Raw genomic sequence first — 27661 nt, forward strand, 5'->3', positions numbered from 1 at the left:
GGGAAGAACCAAAGCCTGAAAGCAGCCTTTTCTTTTCTGTTACTCCCGGATTACTCTCTAGGGTGAAACCTCTACTGGGTGGAAGCTTTCCCAAGTTACACTCACAAGGCCTCATTAAGATGTACCTGAAATACAGGTACGACGAGTCGATGAGTTACGGGCTTTTGAGGACCCTTACTTCCCTAGGGTTTCTTTCTGGAGTGAATTAAACTGGTATCAAATAAAGGTTAAGCAGTAAATGTTTTCTTCTTAAATTTCACATTAAATTTATATAGGTTACATCCTCGTTATGAATTCTGATGCTTCTGCTGAGTGATAACTAACCTATATTGCACTTCTTTTGAATAATGTTTTTAACACATAGGACACAAAATAAAATCCAAGTGCTTAAGTTTTCAAACTTAGATGAAGTCTCCCGTATCCGTTAGTTTCGGTGTTTGGCACCTGTATGAACACGCTGGTGCTGAATGAGGTTTGTGCTCTGGGTGAAGATTTTACCACATATGCGGCATCCATAGGGCTTCTCTCCTGTGTGAATCCTCTGGTGTTGAATAAGGCATGTTCTCTGGCTAAAATCTTTATCACATTCGTTACACTTATAGGGCCTTTCTCCCGTGTGAGTTCTCTGATGCTGGTTAAGCGACAAGGAGTAAATAAAGGCTTTGCCACATTCATTACACTTATAGGGCTTCTCTCCAGTATGAATCCTTTGATGCTGAGTAAGGTTTGCGCCCTGTCTATATGCCTTCCCACATATATTGCATTTAAAGGGCTTCTCCCCATTATGAATCCTCTGGTGCTGAGTAAGGTGCACACTCTGGTTGAAGGCTTTCCCACACACACTGCACTTATACGGTTTCTCTCCAGTGTGCGTTCTGTGATGCTGGGTAAGGTTTGCACTCTGGCTGAAGGCTTTCCCGCATATGTTACAGACATAGGATTTCTCTCCCGTGTGAGTAGTCTGATGTTGAATGAGAGTGGAGGAATGAGCAAAGGCTTTCCCGCATTCATTGCATTTGTAACACTTCTCTCCAGAATGAATTCTCTGATGTCGAATGAGGTAAGTACTCTGGCTAAACACTTTCCAGCACTCATTGCATTTATACGGTTTCTTTCCCGTGTGTATTTTTTGATGTTGAAGGAGGTGTGTGCTCTGACTGAAGGTTTTCCCGCACTTGTTGCATATGTAAGGTTTTTCTCCCGTGTGAACTCTCTGGTGATTAATCAGAGATGAGCTGTGGCTGAAGGTTTTACCACATTCTAAGCACCTGTACGGCTTCTCTCCGGTGTGTGTCCTCTGGTGGATGGTGATGTGTGCACGCTGGCTGAAGTCTTTGCCCCAGTCATCGCACTTGTAGGGCTTCTCGCCGGTGTAGATCCTCTGGTGGATGGTGAGGTGCGCGCGCTGGCTGAAGGCCTTCCCGCACTGGTGGCACTCGTACGGCTTCTCCCCAGTGTGCATCCTTTGGTGGGTGATGAGGGAGGAGATGTGTCTGAACTCCTTCCCGCACTCTTCGCACTCGTGGGACCTCTCTTTGGCGTGGCTGCTTTGGTGCTTGAGGAGGGATGGGTATTTCCTAAACTTTTTCCCGCACACGTTACACTTGTAAGGCTTGTCCCCAGGGTATATTTTTCCTTGCACGATACCGTACGAGACGTGACCGAAGGCTGCCTGGCCCTCGCTGTACACGGAAGTCTTATCATCTGACTGGGTACCAAACTGTATAATCAGGTTGGAATGCTTTTCAAAGTTACTTCGATATAGGTCATATTTACTCAGACACCCTCCTGCAGGAGCATCTTCCTGTGAAAAGACTGCCTTCAGACCGAAGTTCCTGCTGCTGGCGGGGATTCTCCTGAAGGCCGCTGGCCTCTCCGACCTGTCATACTCGTAGGGCTCTTCCAGCTTGACGGTCTTGGTTCCACCCTTTGTGAGTTTAGAAGTATTTTCCACTGAAGTACAGTCTTGGGCTTTTGCTTCCCATTCTGAAATTTAAAAGAATTATGTGTGTATATATACATATATGTTAAGTTTGCCTCTATTTGGAGAAAGGGAACTGCCAAAGCAGAAACAAAATAGTAACATGAATAAAATGCCTAAAGACTATGGCTCTGACAACCTCATAGCATGGTCCTTGAGGCTTGGGAAAGGAACACAAAGGGGCAGAACACAGGACTAGATTTGCAGAAGAGGGGAGGCCCCTCACTAGTCAACATGGGCACAGAGTTAACAGAGTAGCTCAGGTCAGGTGACAGAGCCAAGAAGAGAAAACAGACGGCAAGGCTGTGGGATGGTTTGAGGTGACTTATCACACAATCACGTACAATCGTATAAACTGTAATTCACATGATGGGTTCACAGAGCAGGCAGGCTACCCCACTCCTCCTCCCAACCTACTCTGCGCAACCCTATGTGATACTCTGAAGGCAATTTCATGGAGTGGGTTCCACGCTTAAATACATCCAGTAACTCCTACAGCCTAAAGCAATGATTCTCAAGAGAACAGTCCCCAGACCAATGGTGTGAGCACTGCTGTCACCTGTGAGTATGTCAGGTGACTGGGCCCCTCCCATACTGAGTCAGAAACTTCGGGGGTGGGGCTGAGTCCTCCAGGAGGTTTGGGATCAGTGACTTAAAGAATAAAAGTTGAAGAAAAGAAAAAGTTCAAAATACCTCCACTGGGTATCCAGTCCTCAAATAATCTAGTCTTTTCTATTCTACTCTGCCTTCTACCACACCTCACATTCAGCTAAAGTTCAAAGTTATCCACGTAACTTAAAACTACATCCTCATAATTGTCTAAATTGCCACTAACTCCAGACTCTGGGCCTTCTCCTATGATACGTTCTCCAAGTATTAAAAAAATACTCATGGGGAGGAGGGTACAGCTCAGTGGTGGAGCGCATGCTTAGCATGCACGAGGTCCTGGGTTCAATCCCCAGCACTTCCATTAAAAAGTAATAATAACAATAATAAATAAATAAACATAATTACCTCCCCTCCAAAAAAAGAGAGGTACTTATGGCCCAGCTCACTTTTCTCCTCCTTAGAATCCTAAACTACAGACTAGGCTGAATCATACAAAATCGCCCTTGTTTTGTAGGCCTATATGGCTGAGTATCAGCAGTTTTATGTGGTTCAACCTAATATAATATTGGGCCCACAGCAGAACTTGGCCTTATGTTATTATTTCACAACTTTGTGTGTTTCTTCTATTTCCAGCTCAGATGCAAACTCTGGAAATGGCTTCTGCTTCCGCACTGCTTGCAGGTCTGGGTACGTACGCGGGTGAGGGGAGGGAGCCGTTCTTTCATTATGCTTCCGTGAACTGTCTGAATTTATGAACTACTTTTATTACTTTGATTCAAATAGAAAAATTAGACACTAGAAAATGCCTAGGAGGAGGAACGTTAAATGAGAAAAAGCAGTACCGTTAACTAGTGTGAAAACTCATTAGACTAGACTATGTTATGAAAATGCAACAATGAGATTACAAGTTTTAAAAGATATTTTCTGATTTTTGATAAATTGGCTGTATTTCTTTAATTGTTATTTAGTACTAGAAATGTTGTTATATTACTTTTTCTATAGGAAAAAAATTTAAAACAACTCTCTCAAACCAGGATTTATTACTCCTCCCACAAAAAAAAAAGAGAATGCTAATGGACTGTGTGGGTGGGTGTGTATACACACAAAAATGACGAGACAGTACCAGAAGCTGAGCTTAACTTTCACATAATCAGAATCAGTCTATGACAGAGGGGGATGGCTCAGTGGCAGAGTGCCTGCCTAGCATGCACAAGGTCCTGGGTTCAATCCCCAGCACCTTCATTAAAAAATAAATGAATAAACCTAATTACCTCCCCCTCCCAAAAAGCAAACAAGAATCAGTCTATTACAGAACCATCCATATACTTGAGAAGGAAGTACTGCAGTTATAATTAACAAGTGTTAAGTAGCAAGTCTGAATGATGACCACGAAGACATTGCTACCGTAAGCTTACATTTCTAAACCAAATCAGTTTATTGGTAATTCATGAACTGAGATGATTAAGCAGGGCTTAAATTTGTGTACATAACTAAGCAGAAAGGAGTGATTAGAAGAGTTAAGTATCTAACAGTGGTATGATATTTCTAACAGAAGAGATCAGTGCTGATCAGGTGGTCAAGGGATGCTGGATGAGGTGGGTAGGTCTGGTTTGGGCTGAACCTGAAAGAATGGCTGGGTCCCTATGACGGACAGGACCATATCAAGTTCTGGCACAGGAACGGACACCAGAGACCAAGAATACTGCTCTGTCTGTGAGTCATGGGCTTCCATCCCCCGAAGTATGACTGATGAGACGCCCCACCCAAAGGTTCAACTCATTGCATGTCTCTAAGCTGGTAAGAACATAACATCCCCGGAGGCCACAAATCAGGCAAAAGCAGGAAGACCGGACATAGGCAGAGCAGAAGGTGGCTGAGAACCTCCTCCCTCCTGCTGATGACCCTCAGCTTCCACTCGAGGGTGCAGGGGGCCTAGGAGAGGAGGCTGGCAGGAGTCCGCACACTGTGTTCAACCCCACATAAGGACAGGCTAGAGAACAAACCAAACCCCCCAAACCTCACCTCTGCGGGAGAAGAGGAACTTGCTTTTCTCAGTTCTGCTGCTCTTTGGCGGGAGCAGAATCTCCCCCCAAAATACATAACCATAAACTGCCCCGCTTGTGGGTTTACAGCCTTAATTTAACCTGAGTCATCTAAAAACTCAAGTGGTCCCCGGCGGGCAGCACCTCCAGGAAGCCGGTCCTGACCCCAGCGCAGGCTTGCTTCCACCATGCCATGTGTCTGCCTGGGGTTCAGGGTGTGCTGAACTTAGTGTGCTATGGGTGTATTTTGCATCACTCTGCCAACTAAAGCAAACAGACCATAAGTTATAAGAATTAGCTTTTCCAGTAGTATGACCCTTACAATACCTGATGACCAGATAAAGCTAACTTTTTAAAAAAGTGAAGCAATTCACTCTAAGGTAGCATATTACATGGTCATTATTGTTTAATTTACTGTTAATCCTGTATTCCAGCATCAGTGTTGGTAGATATACTAGAAGTCAGTGCCTTAACTTGAAAAAAAAAAGGGAATAAAAAAAGCAAAATGCAAAAGAGTACTGGGTACTTCTTTCATATACAGGAGATAAAAGAATATATTTATGATTTATCTCTGCAGAGAGAAACACAGGAAGGACAAACCAGAAACAAAGGTACATGGTTACCTACAGGGAGTGGCTGGGGACAGGGCAGAGTGTAGACCTTTCTATACAGGTTTGACTTCTGAACCATGTTAATGTTTTTACATACTCAAAAATCTAAAATTAAATAATCAATAAATAAGAAAATACTGAAACTGAACACAGATGGAATCAAACAAGCTTAACTGTCTATCAAACTGCTAAGATAACCAGAAGGGAAGAATTCAAGTAACTTCTGCACCCAGTATCCTGTGTGCCTTTAGTGGAATATATTCTCAGGACATGAAGAAATTCTGAACTTTGCCTAAGCAGTTTATTTGAGTGATAGTGCTATAATTCTGAGACCATTTTTGTGTGTATTATGTGACAGAGAAAATGAGTAAATATACTGATGTTGGGAACCAGGTGATTCACTGCGTGAGAAAGGAAATACAAGATGGATACGGGAAGGGACAAGATGGGCTCTTGCGGTGCTGGACCTGAACGAGAGCTGTCAGTATGAACTCGTGACTAAAGACGTCCACAGACACACACAAACGTCACAGCTCTATCTACTGAACAGATGTTGGAGCCACGGTACCCAGAGCAGTGAGTGCCCTATCTGCCCAGAGCCTGGTTTCTCATTGCTGATCCCCATTAATGAACCACTGTTCCCTAGAGAAATTCCAGCTCTAAGCTAGGTAAGAGGTGAGCCTAAAGACCATGCCCTGCCAGAAAGCAAGGAAATGCTACAAGACTAGAGGGACGTCTCAGAAGGACACAGGACTTGCTTTGAAAGGCTCCCCCTGCCCAAATTTGTGACACTTGAGCATCAAAAAAAACCCCCCCAACACCTGGAATTAAAGCACTAATAACACATTGAATTTTAAAGAATTCCATGAGACCGCAGTGATACATACACATAAAAACGGGGGCAGAGGAGGGACAGCTACTCTTTACAGATTAATCACTTAGAAGAAATGGTGGAATTGAAATCACCATTTTGCAACCAGCAATGTAATAAAGCCAGGATCCTCAATGGACCTCACATGAAAGGTCACCGGGGAACAGAACAGTCACGTGGCCCTCAGGTGTCAACCCACAGATTACAACACAGGTGCAGGAACTGGGTGGATGGGGCACACAGCTGGGGGACTTGTCTGCATAAATCTGGCTTTACACAGTCTTACAATTTTTGATCTTGTGATCAAAAGATGTTATCTTGTTAAATAATTAGAAGATTTTAAAAAAGGAATGAGTTAGGAGAGTGGAGGCAGGGGGCTACAGGGTTTTGTCAGCAAACAGAATAAAGGAAACGCAAAAAGAAGTTAAGACGGTTTGAAATTTAGGATTTTAGGGGACACTCACGTATACTTAAAAATAGAGGGAACGAACACAGTGAAAGCCCCCAACAAAGTTCCAAGGGATGGAACCCCGGGGTTGAGGAGAAGCAGAAAAGGTGTAAAAATGATGTCTGGAATATCTCTTCCTGAAGACGGTCTCCGTGAGGAAGCAATGCCAAGCAGCTCAGTGTTCTCGACAGGCTCAGGCGTCTTTGTGCAAAGTGACCTGGCCACGTTTAAAACCGACTTCACCACACGGAGGCTAATACAGGCTCTTAACCACAAAGAATCCCACCTGCTGGCTGTTCTCTCACCTGGACTGGGGCCTTCTAAAATTTCTTTTATCACCATCCATGGTTCTTCCAATATGGGAATCACAGTTGGTCTGTACACTGTAAGTCCTGTTCAGGAGGAAGAGAATGAGTTTTGTCCTGGAGCTAAACAGTTGTTCAAATTTTAGTACCTGACTTCTCATCCACGAGGGTGCACGGACCTCTATGTGAAAAGAATGGCTCACGGACATGAGCTAATGGATTAGGTCACTGTCCTTTCCAGAGCTGGCACAAAAATTCCCTGCCACCCTGGAAGATATGTGCATAGAGACCATGGGATGGGGGGCAGGGAACGGGTAAGGCACAGAGTCGGGGTGGCCCTGGGAGGCTGGTCATCATAGTTTCTGATGACCTTCCACTTAGAAACCTTTCATTTGGGAAAAGAGATTAGAACTTGGCCATTTCTGTGCCTGGACAGGAGATGCACGCTCACCTCTGTGCCAGCCCATTTTTAACAGCTGAGGAAAGAAATACTCTGGTGGGTTTGCTTGGGGGGTGGCACGGACGATGCTCACCCAGAGAAACCATGTTCCAATAGTTCTGCAACGTGACGGTCTTGTACAGCTCCTTCTGCACAGGGCGCATGAGCTCCCAGTCCTCTGGGGTGATGTCCACGGCCACGTCTGTGAATGTCATAGATTCCTGTAACAGCAAACGTAACTTCACTTGGTTCAAGAACTAGCAGGAAGGGGACAGGGATGGCACAGGGGCGTGTGTGGTGAGGACCACAGAGCCTTGAGCTTGGGAAGGCCCCTAAAGTCTACCTAGTCAACACCTTCTCCCAACATATGGATGAGCAGATCTGAATGGGACATCCTAAAATGAAGCAGAATTTATCATTTCTAGTGCACGCATGGGTGGCTCCATCTTAAACAATGAACAGATTTAAACACAGATGACAGAGAGCTGAATGGCTCTGCTTTTCAAGTGCTGCCTGACGAATTAATTACATGCGTTATAATTTGAAATTTTAAGACATCCTGTGCACCCTGTGGTGGAATGCAGAGCCCCTCCTTCCCTCCTGAAATGAAACTGGTACCAATACCCACACTCAACTGCTGTCCTAGGTACATCTCAGTCTGGCAAAAGGTGCATCATTCTGCTCTTCTTCCCTTTGTTAAAAAACATTTCTTGATTTTTCTCATGTTTTTCAAATTAAAAAAAATTTTTTTAATTAAAAAAATGATATTGGAATTTTGAAATCACATTCAAGTTTATAATTTAGGGAGAACTGACAGATTTACAATATTCAAGGCTTCTTTCATGTCCTATAGAATGACACAGGACTGCAAATTTATACTATGTTTAGTTTTAGTTATTTTAAGCTTGGGGGCTAATACTGCGAGTGGAATCTTTTATTTCATTTTCCCATTGATGCGATTTTTATGTCTATGTAAGAAAGTGAAAACTTTTTGTACGTCATTTTCCATTGCAGTCACTTCACTCAAACTTTCTATTATTGTTCCTAACAGTTTTTCCCTCTTCTCAGGTTTTCTGGATAAACATTCATATCTATAAATAATAATTTTACTCTGGTTACCAATTTCAGACCATGTCTATTTTTTACAGTAAACTTTTAAGATGGCCTGAGTTGCTCTTCTTTAAAATAACACAGACTTGTAATCAACAGTAACACCAGTAACACATGGCCTTGAATTACCTGTTAACAAAGAAAAATGATGCTGCAACTAGTGTTTAATCTCACTGTGACTTTCCTGATCACCTCCTGAAATCCAGGCTCGCAGGTCTCACAATATTTAATCCTCACCCACCTAAGAGGAGTTGAGAGGTGAGTGGCTCAGGCTGCGAGCAGTTAAGTCTTGCCCCAAATCACAGTCTCAACAGCAGAACCAGGAACCAAACCTAGATGCACCTGGCTGTGGAGGGCAATCCCTCAGCCCCTCTGTGCTACTGCTGCTCACAGCCGCAAAGTGAGGAAAGGGACATCAGGGGAAGCAACGGACCCCGTTTCTTACGCAGGGTCTACACCCACCTGAACAGGCCAACATGACTTACGGGGGGAAAATGGAGGCTCGGGTGCCTATTAGGACTTCTGGGGCCAGAAGTTAAAGGGCCAGGTTAGAAAATGTCCTCACACATGAAGACGGAATTTTCAAGCCACAGAAGAAACTGACACTCACTTTGGTCACCAAGTCGTTCAGCCACCCTCCTGGTCTTCCTTTGGGGTCTTCCTCTGGGATCTCTTGCCAAAGGGTAGAGTTCTGCAGAGATGCTAGGGAAGAGAAAGAGTTCACAGTGGAGGTTAGCCCTTTCTGAAGAGCCGAGGAAACTCTTCACCAGTCGATGCCTACATTTTCTTAAAGTGAGGAGTCAGAAGAAAACCAGAAACAGCATACCCACTTCAAGGAACCAGAGGGAAGGGTCAATGGCTTATCCTAAGACATCAGCACAGGCTTCAAAAGCAAGCCTGCTCTGGGACTCTGAAGAGAATGTACCAAATTCACAACGTTCTTCTAAATCTTCACACAACATAAATTCTGGGAGCTGTCTCTTAGTGGAAAAAAAAAATTTCTCTGGACACTTTTCTACCTGTTTGGAAGTATGTTACCATAAAATCCAAGTCAAAAAGCAAACAATGTATCAGCAGAATGGTTCAAACCTCTGTAGAGAAACTTCCTGAGGGCTCACCTGGGGGGAACTTGGTTGTGTCTGGTCCCAGTTTTGTGACACATGTGGCTGGGTTTAGAGAATGTGTGTTTGTTTCTAAGCACGCAGTAGGAGAAAGCCATGGGGGGGAGGTGCTCAGGTGAAGCCCGTTCTCACCCACTCACTGACCTCCATCCTCCTAACCCCTTCAAAGGGCTGCTCTCTGACATGGTGGCTCTCTCCTCTGACCACCCAGGATTCCTCCCCTCTCTGCCTGACAAGCCTTACCTTCTTCTTCCTCTAGAATCTGAGTCAAGTCCTCCACCAGAGTCACCACTTCCTCGCCGCTCCTCGGGTACTGGGACTTCACCCAAGTCCTGACCTCCCCGGGCAGGATGGTCAGGAATTGCTCCAGAACCAGCAGCTCCAAGATTTGCTCCTTGGAGTGAATCTCAGGTCTCAGCCACTTAAGGCAGAGCTCTTGGAGCTGATTCAGTGCCTTTCGAGGTCCAGCCAGGTCTGGGTACGGAAAATTCCTAAAATTCTGCCGACAGGTCTCAGTGTCCCGCAAGAGCCTTGAAGCGAGGGTTTCCTTATCCACACCACGGGGTCCGCTCTGAGCCCTGTCTGGCTTCCACATGAAAAGAACTTGGGCGCATGAAGAACTGGTCATCCTCTTACTCGGGGTGAACATTGCTACAGGCAGGAGGGTCAATCTGTCAATAGCCTTTATTTCTCTGGGAGTGAGCCAAGTGTGTGAAGTTGCATGCTAGAGTCATAGAGACACTTTTCAAGAGAACAGAGTCAAGGCAGGGTTGGCAGCAGCCTAACTTACAAATTCTGGGCCCAGAACTTGCCGGGATGGTGAATAGACCCTGAAACACAAGAACAGACCGCAAGGTCGAGAATTTCTGGCGCTCTCTGCCATACACACACACAAACAGAAGCAGACAACCCAGAGTGTACAGATAAACACAGACTTCACAGTGGTCTCCTTCCCTGAAATCCTCCGACTTGTAAGACAAATGCAACCTGCCGGGGCACAGGTTGGGACAGCCATAAAAGGTGGGGGTAGAAGCAAAGACTTGAACCCTGGGCAAAATGTCAGATAAAACTTCTAACTTGTTGAAACAGACATTAAACATTCGTTTACACAAAATATTTTAGTCAACAGATTATACAGAAGCTTTAATGACTGAACTGGTTCTCAGAGACAACAGAGCAAATCTGTTACTCAGAACAAACTGGGAGGAGAATTTCTTCTCCTTTAAGTGCTCAAGGTTCCCAAGGGAAACGGTCAAGAACTGAGGGTGAGCCGCTGATGCTCTTTGGACATTAACGCCAGCCTGTCCCAGGTCTCCACTCCCTGAGAGCTTGGGCTGGAAACAGGCAGAAGAGACCAGTGCGGGGTGAAGTCTCTGAAGATCTTCTGCAGGACACAATTCCTCATGAATACATTTGAAAACAGGATTCCCAAAGAAAACCTCTTTTGCATGCCTGGTCTGGAGGAGAACCGACACCACTGGTCCAAGGGCTCCGGCTCCGATCCCTCCTCCACCCCGTCGAGTCCTCTGAAGCCGGCTGCTCCCCAGGCCTGCAGGGCGGACGCGCCCCCTGCCTCCCCTGGGCCCTAGGCGGGTCTCCCTAACTCCGCAGCCGCAGGGCCGCGGGCCGCTGCGCCGGGACTGCCCCGCAGCGTCCACCCCGCAGGCCGCCCGCGACATCCTCACCTGCAGCCAGACCTACGGACGCGCAGCCGAGCGGCCCGAGAGGCCCCGGGCAACAATGGCGGCGGGCGCGGGGCCTGCGTGGCGGGCTCGCTCCCGCGCTGCCGCGGGGTCTCGGCCCCGCCACGTACCGCCCCGGAGGGCACGGCGCCTCGGCCGGAGCCGGCTGTCCAGCCTGGTCCTGGGAAGCCCGGCCCGGGACCCACCGCGCCCCGGCTTCGCCGCGACCTCGCCTCGGCGCCACTGCGCATGTGCCCAGGCCTCCCCGCCCCAGCCGCGGACCGTGGACCCGTCTCCATGGCAACCTCCTCCACCCATCACGGGGATCTGCTTGCCAGCGGCTACGTTCTGAGGGAACCATAAAGTTTCCCTGGGCAGAAGCACGACTGGGGGGAGGTCGGGGAGCTACAGCATCTGGGAGACGGGGAGCCGGATAAGGGGCGGAGATGGAGCCTCGCGCTAATCAACCAGAGAAAACGCGGTGCCGGAGTTCCTAGAGGAAGGATGGGCAGGGAAGCTGCGGCTCTTAAGGCAGAAAGCTCCAAAGTGCTGGTTCGGGCTTTACTGCTCATAGCCATTCACTGCTCAAGGTTTTGAGTCCCTCCTCAGGAATCTGATCCTGACACTCTCAGATTGGAAAAAAGAACAACACCTAGCATCATGTTGTTTGTAAGAGACCCAAAACATACATAAAGTGCATGAAAATAAAAGGATAAAAAATTATTCCAGGTGTTCCCATTAGCTAATGCTGTCTTGGCAAACTGCCCCAAAACTTAATGATGTTAAAGAATAAGCATTTTGCTACTATGTTCTTGGATTCAGTGGGAAAGGAATTTGGAAGGGGAACCGTGGACGTGGCTCTCCTCTGCTCCATTGTGCCTGGAGGCTCAGTTGAGGTGATTAGATGGCAGGGAGGGCCCACTTCCAAGATGTCTTTTTCACTCATATGTCTCCTGGTTGGGCTGAGATGGCTTAAGGATGAGTGCCTCATGTGGCCTTTTCAGCATGAAGGGCTCAGCTGGCAGCTGAGAGGTGGCTCCCCGCTCCAAGAGCAGGTGTCCTATGAACTAGAGAAGCTCCATGGCTGACTATGACACAGCCTCAGACGTCGCATAGCGTCACTCCCGTCATACTCTTGGTCAAAACCGTCACTAGTCTGTGCAGAATCAAGTGGAGGCAGATGTAGACCCCTCCTCAGGATGAGTGGAGACTCAGAGTCTTAATATTACACCCTAGGCAAGTTTGAACAACAAGACAGTTGGGTAGCATGATGGTCTTTGATGTGTCAACCCCATCCCCTTCTATTCAATCAAATCCTAATCTAGGTCGTTTGTAAAGTTGTTTTGTAGGTGTGGTTAAAGTCCATAAACTCAGCTGAATTAATCAAAGGAGATTATCTTAGATAAGTTGGAGGGTCTGAATGAATCAGGTGAAAGGCCTTAAAAACAGAACTGAGGCTTCTTTGATGAAGAAGCAGCTCTGACACAGCCTCCAGCCCACCCTTCCTGACAGACTTCCCTACAGATTTGGACCTTGCCTAGTCAACATCCACAATCGAGTAAACCAATTCCTTCCAGGAAAATTCTCTTACAATCTACATTTCCCTCCCGTCCTCATCATTAGATCAGTAATGAGGGTCAAGTCACCACAAAACCCAACAAGGGAAGTGCTGGGCTTGATAAGGGAGGAAGGGGACTATTCAGGTGCTGCGGGCCCTGGCCAGTCTGTATCGGTAGGAACCAGGGGTACAGGGGTCTGAATCCCCAGAATGCTGGAGCAGGGAGTGTAGAACATACAGCTGAGTCCTGGAGAGTTTATTGAAAAGGTGCATGCTCCTGTGATAAGGATTCGAACACTCTGGCGAGCATGCCAGGAGATGCTAACACACTGCTAGATGGGCTTTTGGAGGCCTGGAGTAATAGATGGCTCCACCCTGAACAGAGATGCCAGAATTGCTTGGAAAGCAGTGAAAAAAAAGGTGTTAAGAGACTCAGAGAAGTGAGCAATCCAGGACAGGCAGAGGATGTAAGGCTGGAAAATGTACCAGCTCTGTTTCATTGGGAGGCCAGAAGACCCGCTGCTGGGATACAGAATGTGCTGGTGGGAGGGGCACCAGCATCCCAGGGAAGCACAGTGGGGGCTGTCCTCCGCAGGCTGAGGCTCATTTAACCTCGGAAACAAGGACCACATAACGGAGCAGTAAGGTCAAAGTGGAAGGGGTGTGGGAGACCGGAGGGAGCTCTTTACCTTCAGACAGCAATGGAGACAGTGGAACAAGACGCCTCGACAGGCACGACACGGGCAGGGCTCGGTCTGTACCATCAAAGGACATAAAGGCCGGATGATGGAGAAGTTGAGGTTAACATTTGCTGACCAAGAAAAAGAGGAAAAACACAAAGTAATCAAAATAGGATACAAAGTGAAGACATTGCTATAGATTCTACGCAAATAAAAGATGTTATAAGAGAGTGCTGTGGACAATGTACGCCCACAAGTTTAGATAATTTAGATAAAACGGAAAATTCAATTTCAGTGATTCAGCAGGCGGCCGTCTTCTGAGCACTGCTCGCCGCTGGCCACAAGAGGGCGCGCGAACCCGCCCTTTATGACGGCCTACCGCCACTCTGGAGCGCATGCGTACTTCGCCCGCGGAGGGGGCGCCGCGTCCACGTGGAAGAAAAAGCTTAGTGTCCGCTTCTCGGCAGAAGCTTCCACTTTCTAGACTGTGCCGGTGTGTCTCATTCTTTACTTTCTCATGTAATATTTTATCAGGACTTATTTTACATCCATAGCCGTTTGTTGAGGCGTTAGAACGTCGTTCTCATAACGTGAGGGAGTATTCCATAAAATTCAGAGAAAGGAGGCATAGACAGCAGTGAAGGAACGGACAGAATGTCGGCTCCTTCGATCCCAGTCCGAGCTGGAAGTGTAGGGGGAAACAAGCGCCTCCCGAGACGTGCTTTCATTAGATTTTTAATGTTTCATTTTACCTATAATGCTAAACTATTTGAAAACAGATTGAAAAATGGCATAGTAGGGGTGTTAAAAAATCTCATTAAATTTTAAGTTTACTTGATTCAAAAGAAGACTTACAAATTTACTGCCTGGCTTTAATGGACTCAAACTCATCAATAATACCTAAAAATATACTTCTTACCTCATCTTGTTTTCACTTGAAATAACTGACATGTTTGGCAATTTCTCACGACCCAGTAACAACCTTAAATAATTTTTCACTAATTTCAGTTTTTCTCTAGAAGGACTCCGTTGTGACTGCAGTGGGCTATTTATCCCCAAAGACTAATTAAGAAACTTTCTTCATTTTTATGGGTAGACAGCCCACATGTGAAAACATCTGTGTTAGATTTTTCAAATAAAGGAAAACGAATGCTTTAAACAGTTTATTGCAAGATGGGAGGCACGCTTACTTAAGTTGCTTCATAAAGAGCAACCCTGAGCCCAGCAAGTATTTTTTTTTTTTTTTGGCGGAGGTGGGGGGGCACTCTCCACAATTCCTGGGGGACAGCCCAAAGAGCCAGTCTGGTCTCTGGTCACCACTGTGAGACAAGTTCACTGGTAGTAAATCCTTTGGGTTGTTTCCCACAGAACTATCATGCCCCATTGGACCAAGGAGAAATTTTGTGCACTTTGCCACAGGAAAGAATGTGGTAGTGTTCTTCACAAAGACTCTCAGCCTCCGCGGGTTGCTGGGGGCTTTCTGGATTTAGTTTGTTAATCCAGCATTTCTCCCATAGCCTTGTCATTTAAAGAGTTATTTCCAGTCCATAGAGACAGAATGGACCTGAATAAAAATTACAAAACCAAGCCCTTTATTAGATACTTAACAAGTTAGCCTTAAAAATTTGAAAACATCTTGAAAAAATGTCACAATCCCATACCTGTGTTTAAAGTGGGAAGTCTCCCTGCCAGTCTCAATGATCTTCTTCTGCAACATGGCTCTGAGCTATGGGAGAAAAATACATCCACACCTGTCCTTCCTGGCTGACTTTACATAAAAGGAAAGACAAAATTGTATCCAGTGGTCACAATGTTTCTTCTCAAGAGAAGTGATCACAAGAAGACAACACATCAAAGAATATATTATCAGAGATTCCAAGGGCCATTATAACTGCCTCTGGGAGTGAAGAATTCTGCAAACTTCGGGCAGATAGAATGTTACTTGGTGTCAGAATGAGTGTCGTTTATCTTTGCCTGTGAGTTCCGACTGCTTTCATCAGCTAAATCACAGTACTGAACACAGTTCTAAATATTCTGCCTATGTTGCCACTACCCTAGCAGCTAAACCCTAATGGGTAAGAAAGACTCTTATAAAACCAAGGAAAATGAAACAAAACAGTGGCAGAATTACTACTGTATGTTAATTTTATTGAAATGTTGTTCATAGGTATAAATGACTACTCATAAGTATTATATTGCTGAATAATGTTGGCCAAGCATTTAACTAAAGTTGCTGTTTAAAAGTTTGCTAAATGATTTGTCAGTTATACCTCAATGAAGCTAGGGGGGAAAACAAAAAAATTAAATTAAAACCTTTGTTAAGGGGGAGGGTATAGTTCAGTGGTAGTGTGCATGCTTAGCATGTACAAGGTCCTGGGTTCCATCCTCAGTATCTCGTTAAAAAATAAATAAACCTAATCACTGCCTCAAAAAACAAATAAAAACAAACAAACAAAAAAGAATATTTTTAAAAACCTAGTTAAATGTACCATCAATATGTTCTGTATTAAAGTATAACAAAATCACACATTTCAAATAATCCTCTGGCAATGGATGAACATCAAAGTGTTTCCCTACAAAGGACTTGCCCCCGGGGTACCCCCATGTGTCCTGAACATGAACCCCATAGAAGAGGTGAAGACTTGAATGACCTCTCAGCCTGTGTAAGGCTGGTGTCAGCCTCCCTTGCGTGGGACTCCTGAAGCGCCTCTTCCCATCCTAGCAGTTCTGCTGGATAAAGAAGGCTGCAGATGGTGAGGGGTAGGAAGCCTGGGTCAGCAGTCAGCGACTCCATCTAACCAGCCATCTGGGATGCTTCAGCAGTCCTGGGCCTGTGGAGCGCCGCTGTCTACACCAGGCGGAGGCTCCGATTGGGGTGCCACCAGCAGTAGTTGGAGCTGGACAAGGTCCCTCTGTGAAACTTCCGGGCTCCCAGGACAGGACCTTCGTCCAGCCCCCTGAGGACCAGTTCAGGCTTCCTGGGACACCCTCTCAAATTCCTTTTTCTTGACCAGGACTTGGTCTCCCTTCTGGTCCCACACTGATACCTTCCACTGCATGGGAGGTTCCTGGGCTATTGCAGGCCTGCTGCAAACCTGGGGGAGGGCAGAGGGCAAGTGAGGCGAAGGCTGGGTCATGGCCACGAGCCTCCATCTGGCTGTTCATTCTGGCGTCCCATCAGCCTTTCTTTTCTGAACCAGTCACTGTGCCTTCTTCGTGCCCCCAAGATCACTGCCATCCAGATTCTGCAAAATTCCAGGGCGTCCTTGTCATCTACACCCTCAAGAACGCCTGCCTGGACTTGGAGACAAGGGGTGCGAATGTCCACGCAGCTGGGAGTCACCCAGACTAGATGGGGAGGTGTCTTTAGTGCACAGAATGTGCATGTGAGGAAATTAGGGATTTTCTCGAGGCCTCTGGATAAGACTGTGTCCCTAGGAAGTGGGAGGAGCTCCCTTGGGGAAAGCCCCCACTCACAACTCACAGGAAAGGTTTGAGCCGACAGTGAAGACGTCCGGGGTGCGTGGCTTCCCACCTCTTGCCGGGAAGTGGACTAGGACTTCCTCTCTTGCTCACCTGTGAGTCTCTGACCAAGCCATTGGCCCTCTCTGGGCCTCCTCAGGGGAGATCGGACCTCCTGAGGAGGTTCACAGGCCTGGTAGTCGGTGGTCGGAAGGGCTGAGGCAGCAGAGCATCGCTGCAGATTCTTGGGCCCACGTGGCCCAGGTCTGGAGCGCGCACAGGCCGAGTGGAGATGGAGGCTGCTGAAGGCGGAGGTTCCACTGCCTTCAAGGGCAGAAAGAACCGAGGTGCTTCAGCACCGAGGTCTGGACAGCGCCCTTCTTGCGGGCGGGAGGCGCCCGAAAAGGAGGTGTCCCCATCCCCTCTCCCAGAGCTTGGGTCTGGAGGCGAGGGGGAGGGAGCCGGCCCCGCTGTGCTGACCCGACAGGGACAGACCACAGACAGTTGGAGACGGTGGACAAGCATGACCCCGGTAGAGCTATCCCAGAGCAGCATGCCAGGCCCGACCCTTGGGCAACCCCACTCCTGTGCAGGTAAGAGTGCAGCCTCATCTCCACTCCAATCCTGCCCTTCCACTGCTCAAGGGCAACACAATGTTAAAACTGGAATTTCTGCTAAGAATCTAAGACAGTAGACATCAGAAACGCGAGTGAGTTGTGAGGCAGGCCACCACGCAGAATTGGGAAAAAAAAACTCAAAACAAAACCCCCCAAAAAACCGTAGGGCCAAGAACCTGCCAGAGGACTGCTAAGTCCCTCACCTATATCAAAGTGATCCTAGGAGCGACTGAAGACATTTCTATACTTTTGGAAAGAGCTTCACAGGAACGATGGTGAGGAGGTTACTTGTTCCATTGTTCAAACCTAGTGAGAGAGGTTTTCAGAGGCCAGGTGGACAGCTTGATATGTGTCCCCTGGGGTCTGGGGACTCAGTGGCCTAATGTATGTACTGAGTATTCGCTCAAAAAAACTAAGGAGCAAGAGAGGCCTGACTAGCTGCTCATGGTCAAGTTGAAAGAGGCATTTGTACACTTTTTAATGCACAAATTTGGGGGCAACAGACGCATGAATTCTTCCCATTGTCTGGACATGATCTGCATGCATGAGAGGTGGGGGAGGTCCTCTCAGGCACTCTCCGTCAGAGGGGCTGCCTGGAGGGCTGATCACGTCTCCCAGAAGACAGTCCTAGATGTTGCTCCAGGAGAGGGCAACCAGCTGAAGTAAGAATATTTTCACCAGGGCTAAGTGAAATTCAGGAGAGGGGTCCTCAGCATTGAGGGAGTCTCTCAAAATTCCACCAAAATTCCAGAGAGTAGGATGCCTGCTGATGACACTGCTGACCATGGAGACTTTCCCTGCACCCTTGTTTATCTTCCATCTGTGGGTGCAGACCCAGAAGTGCAAGGCCAGTCAATTCATGTTCAGAGATTTGACTATTACATAGGATGGCTGTCATAGTCACAGCCTGGGGGAGCATTTCTTATCTCAAAGTGACCAGAAAAGTAATGGAATTGCCCCTCACCCTATTCCCTCCCCTTCACTCTCTAGTCCATGAAAAGGAGAACTAGAAACTGAATATTCCTTTTAAAGAGATAATAGGAAACAAAGTCACTTTATGATCTCAGCTCAACTGTTGTACATACTCAGACCTTTCCAATCCAGATTCCTTGGAGACAAAATGTAGCTGGCTCTGCATCTGTCAGGAGAGCATCTCTCTGGCCAAGTGTTGGTCCCAGGGCCTACCTGGCTGGAGATAAGGAAACGTTGAGCGACAATGGGCCAACAAAATATATCAAATACTGTGTCTGCAGCAAGGCTGGTCTGTCTTTTAATTTTACCTTCCTTTTAAAATGAAGCAATACAACCAGTTTGGCGTGGAGCAGGAATGTACAAATAGAACAGAATAATCTATAGGAATTTTAAAAATTTAAAAATATCTGATGCATTGGCGCAGGTGGGCTAAACCTTTGAAATTAAGTGTAAGGCAATTTTTCTATCCTTTTCTTTCTCCTCATCCCTACTTTTTCTTTCTAAGAAGTGACACTTTGCCAACAAAAAATACTCTTGCCCCAGTTTTTCTAAAAATGTATGCTGCTTTTGTTTTCTCAGTATTGAGGGGAACAAGTGCTTATTAATCTGAAATAAATAAGCTGAGGGTTAAAACTGATGACTGATAAATCTGCTTTTATAACAAAAAGAGATTGTAATGATAAAATATTATCTGACAGTTTTATGACCTTTTACAATTTGATTTCTGAATATATGAAAAGAGGATTTATTAACTTACATAAGAAACTTGAAGGACATCAGTGAAAGTTCAAAATTAATAAAGTTTGCATAGAACTAATTCTTAGGCTAGAATATCTACAAAATAGGTTCTTGGAAGTAAAATTCTTGAAAGAAGAAGAATCTAAGGGATTTCATAGTATCTGCTTGACATTAAATTAATGTTACCTTTAGGAGATTTAAGTGAATAGAAAGGTGGTGTGTTTCTGCCTTAGCCAAGGAGGCAAGACTCATTTAAGACAGTTACATTGAAACTCATGCTGAAATGTGGATCTCTAGGGTTAAGTACTGATTTCACTGGTTCACTGTAGCAAGGGAAACTCACAGGAGAGGAGGTGGGTGGGTGCTGTGGCCCCAGCCTGTCCTCCAGCCAGTGGCTCTGAGAAAGGATTTGACCCCCACCAGTGAACAGAGAGCAGGACCACGTGTTAGCACAGCCCCGCCCGTTGCCGCACACTGAGCCTTACCAGATTGCAGAGGATGAGCAAGGCTGATTTCAGAGTAGGAGTAAGATAAAAGCAAGTGGTTTTTTGTTTGTTTGTTTTCGTTTTTGTTTTTGTTTGTTTGTTGTTTTAACTCTGCAGAACTAAGAAAAGAGAGTATAGGTCCCAACAGAAGGAAAACATACCACTGAAAGTGATGGGAAAGGTTCAGATTTTTTTCCCTCAGAAAAACAGTATGAGGCTTCCTCCAAGATATGGCTTCTTCGAAATGAGGTGTGAAAAGCCTTATGGAGCAACTGACAGTTTAAAAGAGAAGAGAATGAAACAGAGGACCCCTTAAGGAAACTGAAGTGACAGTAGTGGAATCACAGTGCACTGTCTTTAAAGAGCAGAACACAAGTTGCAGAATATGGAATCCCAGATGGTGGACAGCACCTGAGAAGACAGCGCAAAGGGCAGAGAAAATGTAAAAACAGGAAATATTTTGAGAGATTATAGATGCAGGGGATAGAGAAGTATAATTATCCATCCATTTGCTGGTAATTATTCACCATATGGAAGGGTGACTGCACTCCTGGAAAAAGTCTAGAACAAAAGGAACAGAAGCAATGTTGAAAAATATACCGGAACACTTTTCCATACTGGCTGAAAAGTGTTCTTTTACAATTATTTTAATCTCCTCTGTTCCTGCCTATGTCCCTGTTCTTCACAGCTTTAAGGATGTGAGCAATGTAATTCAATACAAACTTTTTGATCATAGGTTAGCCAGTCTCACAGGTTAAAAACAACTCGCTGAACTTTATTTTGTATTTCTCTTACTGTGAAAAAAGTTATTTTCACTTGTTTAGGAATGACATTTCGTTTTTTTAACACTGTTTCGTTCTGTACCTGTTTTCTACTGTGCTGTAGCTCTTCTTTTTTTTCCTTCTTCTTAACCGTAGCTTTTCGGATGACAGGGAGAGCTGTCGGCAGAGCGTGATTCCGGGGGAAGTGCCCAGGGGACCTCAGATGCGAAAACGCCGCTCATCTCGGCCTTCCTGGAGTTGCAGGATAAAACCCCACGGAGCTCAGACTCCCTGGTTCGTTTGTGGGAAAAAGCAGGCGGTCATGACCTCGACGTGACTTGAACACGCAACCTTCTGATCTGGAGTCAGACGCGCTACCATTGCGCCACGAGATCGCGAGGGAAAGCTGACTTTTGATCTTTTAAGGCTCTTCCCTCCTGCACATCCCAGTCGCTTTCCTATTATTGCTCCTTCGTTTTTCGGGTGAACTTCAGGTCAAACGATAGGAAAGGAGAGAGGGGCAGGCCCTCGGCGCGGCTGCGCGAGCCCCGGGACCCTCAACCCAGGCTGCAAGACTGCAAAACCCGAATCCGGGTCCGCGGAAGGATGGAGGGAGTGATGGTGCAGGAAAGGGTTAAAGGCGGAAACCAAACCCGGACTCTGCAGGCACACCTGGGAAGCGACTTGGCAACTTATTATAAAAATAGCGCTCTCGAGTCCACCCCTCCGGCCCCGCCCCTACTCCCACCCCTTCCCAAATGTAAAGCTAAAAGTCGTTTTTGAAAATTTGAACACTATAGAAGAGTGTAATAAAAATCAAAACCTATAACCCCATCTCCCGCTGTGAAGCATTCTGTTGTATTTCTCTCCAGGTTTCCTTCCTCCCAGGTATACACAGGTGTCCACCCGTGTTTGCTAAACCTTCTTCACTGTAGAATATAGCAAAGCTGCAGAAAACGGCACAGTGCAGGGGTAACAGGCTGAGCTCACCTGCCCCACCAGACCGGCCAGCCCCCGCAGAGCATGAAACTGCCTTCCTCTCCCACCAGCAACCAGTCGTGACGTTTACTGAAAGCTTCTTTGCTTTTCTTTACAGTTCATTACCCAAATGTGCATCCAAACACACTATAGTTGTGTTCTGTCTGATGTACATGTTACTTTTAATTCGCCCCTTTCTCCTCACACCCTCCCCTCACCCCAGCGAAATGACATGGTGACCCTCTTGGCTCAGGGTTTCCGGACGTTTGCGTTGTCACCGTGTCTCCTGACCCGGGATGCTAACTTGGATAATTTAGTTAGCACGCTTTCGCCTGTGGTCCTCCACTATATACTACTATTTCCCTCTTGGTAATTAATAAATATTTGGGGGTAAATGCTTTCAGACTATGCAAATACCCTGTTTCTTCTCACACTTGCACCCACTAATTTTAGCATCCGTCTTGACTGCAACAACTAATACTATGGTGTTTGTCTCATGGTGATTTTCTTTTTCCCCTTTTCCTTCTACATTGATCATAATTCTTCTATGAGAAAGAATGGTTCTACTCTCCCATTTACTTATTATATACTATATATTCAATTATTTGTTTGCATCAATACAGATTCATGGATATTGTCAAATTCCATCTGTTTAATCCATAGAACATAATTTATTATATTGTTTCTGAATATTTCTCAGCTTTGTCTATTGTAAGCTCCTTCAGGTTGGCTCCTTTTGACCTCTGCCACCCTATTTTTAGCACTTCCATAGTTTCTGGCACAAGATGTTCCAGGCTTGTCTTGTAGTTTCCCTACACCAGCCCTGGAATCAACCATTTCTCCAAGGAGTCCTGGTTCCTGTTGCTGGAGAATGGTGCTTAGAAATTCAGATCTGGGTGTTAGATGTGCTCATTGCAATGTGATGTCATTCTCCTTTTCATTCTTTGTAACTTCTCTGACACTGAGAAGCCCAGATCTCATTAGCAATATGTATTTATTATAAATACACGTACAGGTATACACACATGTGTGCATTTATGTATGTTTCAGAATCACTAACCTGTGCACCTGTAAGAAAAGATTGACTAAGAGGATTTACTTTGTATGTGTACAGTTTTTTGTCTTTAGCTTTACAGTCAAAATATTGTTTTGCACAGTTATTTAGGTTAGTTCTTCTCTTCCCCAAGCTCTTCACTCTTGGTTCGATTATTTCTCCATAGTACAGTTATTATTTTTGTATTCCATTTCAGGTTCATGCAGGCACACACTGCTTGATAGTTTATTATTTTCTATAAATGTTTGCATTTGTAAAACATTACCACAGTTCTAAGTGCCAGAGCTGTATGAAAGGTACCAGAAACTGTGTCACTCTCTTGTCATCTCTATTTCCCAGACCCACTGCCCCTTTCTTTCCACCCACCCCGTAGGTAACTAATCTCTTCAGTTTCTAGTTGATCCTTCCTGCATTCTTTTGCACAAATGGGCAGGTATATGCTTATTTTATTACATCTCCTCCTTTCTTAGATAAAGGATAGCATACTATAATGATTATTTTTGCACTTGGCTTTTTTTTTAGCTCAGTAGTTTTTTCCTGGTAATCACTCCATGTCAGCTCATTGAGATCTTTATTTATTTTTTTACAGCTACATAGTACTTCCTGGTGTGGATGTAAGCATAGCTTATTTAACCACTTTCCCATAGTTTTTGCATGATATTTTCAAGGTTCATCCATGTTAAAGCATGTATCAATACTTCATTCTTTTTATTGCCAGATAATATTCCATTGTATGGATATACAAATTTGGTAGAATTACAATCTACCAAAAATCAAGTGGGAATCAGATTCTCCTCCACCACAGGTTTTGTTGTTTTCTGGTTGTTAAAGGCTGTAGTAGTCCATTTGTTTAGTGACTTTAGCAAATTACTTTGGCAAAGGCTATATTCCTTGTTGTGTGTGGTTACTTTAGCATCTCTGTTCCTTAGCTTGTTTTCAGCTAGTTTTCTGACAGAGATTTCCTTGAATTCCAGGTGCTTTATTTAAAAAAAAGAACAGCAACAGCAAAACTCTCCCATTTTTTTTTCAGACTGGCTCCATGCTGGCCCACCTTTAACATTTAGCCAGGCTCACACTAAGCCTAGAAATAACATGAGGTGAAACCTTAGCGTCTTCTCAGATCTGTTCTGAGTTTGTGTCTTTCTCTCTGCAGGCACGAGGCTTTCTAACCTCCCCCACATATGTAGTACTTTGGAATGCCCTAATTTCCCAAAGAAACTCTTCCCAGCTTTTGCTCCTGGGCCTTAGGTGGTCCAGGGATGGGATGGGGCACAGGCAAGGAAAAATGCCACAAAGCTTTCCTTCTGCTTTGAAGTCATCCCTTTCTTGATTCAATGTTCACTTGGTTGCTGAAAACCTTTGACTGTTTTCCAGAGTTTCTGACAAACTTAATTTTGGCAGCTCCTGTGTTTTTGATGCTTCTGTGTGGGGAGGAGAACTTGAAGCTTCCTACTCTGCCATTTGGCTGATGTTACCCATCTGCCTTTAAATAACTTTTTCTCTGCCTATAGAATGCTGGCTTGACAGTTATTTATTCTTTTACATTTTAGAGACACTATTCCTTGGTCATCTACCTTCCTTAAGTTTTTCATTGGTAATATAATGCCTTTTTCCTTTTCCTTTTCAGCAGATCACTATGTGCCAAGTATACTGACCTTTCTAGTTAAGCTTTTGGGGGATGGCTGAACTTGTTGAACTTTGTGAGTTGACATCTTTCAATAAACTTGGAAAGTTCTCGATATTTTTTTTTTGCAAATACCGCATCTGCCCACCGTCTCTCACCTGTCTTTCTTGGACAGCAATTACACGTAGATCCCTTGATCGTGTCCCACAACTTTCTTACTTCTGCTCCTTCTAGTCTTATTGCTGTCTGTTGTTCAGTTTAGATTATTTTCTACCTGTTTACAAGTTTAGTTATGGTCTGTTTTCCATTGTGCGAAGTCTGCCTCTAAAGTCATCCAATGAATTTCAAGTATCTTACTTTGCAGTTTTAAAATTTCTGCTTGATTTTTGGCAGAATTTTAATTGTTTTTAAATACTCAATCCCGTATTTAAAAAAAATCAGTTGTCACCCTCTTGTCTTCTACTTTTTTAAACATATAAATTATAGCAATTTTGACTGCTCACTCCACGCCTGGATTGCTTCTTTAAAAATTTTTATTTAAGTCGTTTATGATTTTTTAAAATTAGGGGGAGGGGGGAGGTGATTAGGTTTCATTTACTTACTTTAATGGGGGTATGGAGACTGAACCCAGAGCCCTGTGCGTGCTAAGCAAGCGCTCTGCCACTTGAGCTACAAGCTCCCCTGGGATTTGTTTCTAGGACTGTTCTGTTACCAGTCACCTGTTTTTCTCTTCTGTGTGTGTTAACTTTGTTTTTTTTTCCTGGGCAGTGTGGATGATACAAATTTTAGAAGCCCTGGCTTGATTACACTAACTTCCTTCCCTTCTGCTTTTTAAAGCCATGAGCACTGGCCCCATAGAAAAGCCACTGAGGGAGATGGCAGCTTCTCTCTCAGAAAACACAAGTCCAGAACCTCCCCAGGAGCTTCCCACTCAAGGGAAAGAGCAACTGTCACATCAATCCTCTTCTCACATTTCCAGATATACCAGGGTTTCCCTGGCATACCTACTGCCTGGGGATGTGGAACACCAGGATTTTCCATGGCGATAATATCACCTTAAGTGACAGTGTGGTGCTCTGCTCACATGAAGGATTCAGAGGAATTCCTGGTGCAGATCAATGGCAGGAGTTGAAAGTTTTCTCTCAAAGATATGGATCCTGGTCTCCTCAATTATTTTGCTATTCTCAAAAGCTCATTTCTTTCTTCTAGATATTTTATATGGAAAAAACAAGGCTCCTTTTCTGGTTTGTATGGGATGCAAAAATTCTCAAACTTAGTGAAGGCAATGTCAAAACAGCAGTTATTATAAAGGATGTGACTGTGACGCTGGCAAAGATGTCGGGGCAGGATGCACTCTTGTACACAGCTGGTGAGTCCAGAGATTCTGGAAGGCATTGGGCATGTGTATGAAAAGGCCTTATGAATATGTGTACTTTGCCCCAGAAATTCCACATAAAGGTAGCTGATTTTAAGGTGTACACTGCACCCTGAGGATGGTGCCCCATCCTTGTAAAGTACTGCCTCTACGCTGGCACTTGGGGTGTACCTTCAACAGGCCATTTCCATCTCTAAAATCTATCAGCCTGGTAGCTTCTAGGGATGTGTGTGCTATGACCAGTGGATCCCATGATAATATGCACGCTCCTTTACCTCCTCTGCTGTAAAGTAGGTTCTGTGGTTTGATGTGATGTCACATGGGTGAATCAAATATTCCACAGTCCCCCAGATAGTGAGTGGCTTTGTCTGAGGCCTTGCAAGCAGGAAAGGCAAATACCAAGAGTATGGGTTGATTCAGTCATATGAATTACTTTTGCTTCCAGAACAAAAGGGTCCAGCATAGCCAACTTGCCACCAAGTGTCTGACTGGCCTCCTTATGGGATGGTAACCATACTAGGGACCCAGCATTGGAGACCCTGTTGCTGGACGGTTGGATGGTCAGGAGTTGCAGTAGCTAAATAAGTCTTGTGAAGGGGCAGCCTATGATACTGGGCATACACAGAGCTTCTATCTCTGTCACCATGGCTCCTCCATTCATGCTTGTACTGCAGCCCTGGGTGACTAGACAGAAGCCGACTGGCATTAGCTGAGATTTTTGATAGTATAAGAGTGTAAGTATCAGGTAAGACAGTGTAAGTACAGAAAGCCTTCAGAGAGACCTGGACTATGGGGAAAAGTCTGACTTGTACACAATTAGAATCCTGGAATAAGGGAGGAAGCAAATGGGGAAGAAGCACTATTTGAAGAAACACTGGCTGAGAATTTCCCCATACTGAAGGGAGACATCATAGCACAGTCTCAGGCTAGAAGTGTTACAAACTCTAAATATGATTTAAAAACAAACAAAAACCTCTACACCTAGGCAAATCACATAAAAAAATTAATGAAAACCAATGGCAAAAAAAAAAATCTTAAAAGCAGCTGGAGGAAAAATAAAAAGAATGCATACGTGAATTTCAGAGAAACTCTGGAAACCAAAGACAATGGAATGCCATTTTATTTTAGGTGATGAAAGGAAAAAACAGCAACAATAATGAAAAACAAATGCCAGCCTAGAACCCTTATCCCAGTGGAAATTCCCTTCCTAATTGAAGGCAAAATAAAGGTATTTCAGACAAAAGCTGAGATAAGCCACTGGAATGCTATGATAAATGCCCGAAAGGAATTAACCAGGCGAAAGGAAAATGATCCCAGTGCAACACGGGATTTCAGGGAAGAGTGCACACTAGAGTAGGTAAATACGTGAGTAAGTATAAATAAACGTTGCTTAAAACAAGTGATAATATCCTTTAGAAGTTAAAACCTGTAGAAATAAAATATATGACAACCATGGAACAAAAGGCAAAGAGTAAATGGAATTAAACTGTTAGTATTTTCAATGCTTTCAAATGCTGAAATGTTAATTTCAGGAGTGCTCCAATAAGCCGAAGAAATTTTAATTAAGAGCAATAATTTCCAGACATTTCAGTATCAGGATAATGCTACAATTTTGTCGTCGTTTGTTTTTTTGGGGGGTAATTGTTTGTTTGTTTGTTTGTCTATTTATTTACTGGAGGGACTGGGGATTGAACCTAGAACCTCATGCATGCTAGGCACGGGCTCTACCACTGAGCTAGACCGTCCCCTTAGGACAATGCTACAATTTTAAAAATTATTGAGCAAACTAACATGTTCTATTTATGTGGGTTATATCTATTGATATTTATTGTATTTGAAGTTAAAATGGGAAATTTTTGAAATGTTTAATTTATTAAAAATAACTATTAACTACATATTTAAAATATTTTTAATAAAATGTCTTCAAAACAAAAGATCAGTACAAAGAGTGGTATTGATTTAAATATCTGCAAATCTCTTTACTGTCTGACCATATTAAGTTTGCCAGGGCTGCCATAACAAAGTGCCACAGACTAGGTGGCTTAAACAACAGAAATTTATTTACTTACAGTTCTGGAGGGCAGAAGTCCAAGATCAAGGCGTCTGCAAGGCTGATTTCTCCTGAGGCCTCTCCTTGG

At 44.8% G+C, this 27661-nt stretch overlaps 1 protein-coding gene and 1 non-coding gene across 2 annotated transcripts; both read right to left on the reverse strand.

The window, feature by feature from the left end:
* Window positions 1–201: 201 nt before the first annotated feature.
* Window positions 202–27661, reverse strand: LOC102545344 (uncharacterized). Its single transcript, XM_072957011.1, has 9 exons — window positions 27593–27661; window positions 15119–15225; window positions 13467–13588; window positions 10328–10367; window positions 9776–10188; window positions 9027–9107; window positions 7401–7527; window positions 6868–6954; window positions 202–1986 (listed from the first exon to the last, which is right to left on the reverse strand). The coding sequence occupies exons 3-9, from the start codon at window positions 13539–13541 to the stop codon at window positions 425–427; spliced, it is 2385 nt and encodes a 794-aa protein (XP_072813112.1). The 5' UTR covers window positions 13542–13588; window positions 15119–15225; window positions 27593–27661; the 3' UTR covers window positions 202–424.
* Window positions 20816–20887, reverse strand: TRNAW-CCA (transfer RNA tryptophan (anticodon CCA)). The gene has a single exon. It is a non-coding gene; the product is annotated as a tRNA-Trp (tRNA).

This window comes from Vicugna pacos, unplaced genomic scaffold (genome assembly GCF_048564905.1).
Source record: "Vicugna pacos unplaced genomic scaffold, VicPac4 scaffold_15, whole genome shotgun sequence".
In the NCBI taxonomy this organism is placed as follows: Eukaryota; Metazoa; Chordata; class Mammalia; order Artiodactyla; family Camelidae; genus Vicugna; species Vicugna pacos.

Excerpts from the sequence above, each read along its gene's own strand:
- LOC102545344 (XM_072957011.1), bottom strand. The coding sequence starts at position 13,541 with ATGGTACAGACCGAGCCCTGCCCGTGTCGTGCCTGTCGAGGCGTCTTG. Across the intron at positions 9,108-9,775 it reads TAGAGGAAGAAGAAGGTAAG|AACTCTACCCTTTGGCAAGA; the intron begins GCTTGTCAGGCA and ends GCATCTCTGCAG. Across the intron at positions 7,528-9,026 it reads TGAACGACTTGGTGACCAAA|GAATCTATGACATTCACAGA; the intron begins GTGAGTGTCAGT and ends TTGCTGTTACAG.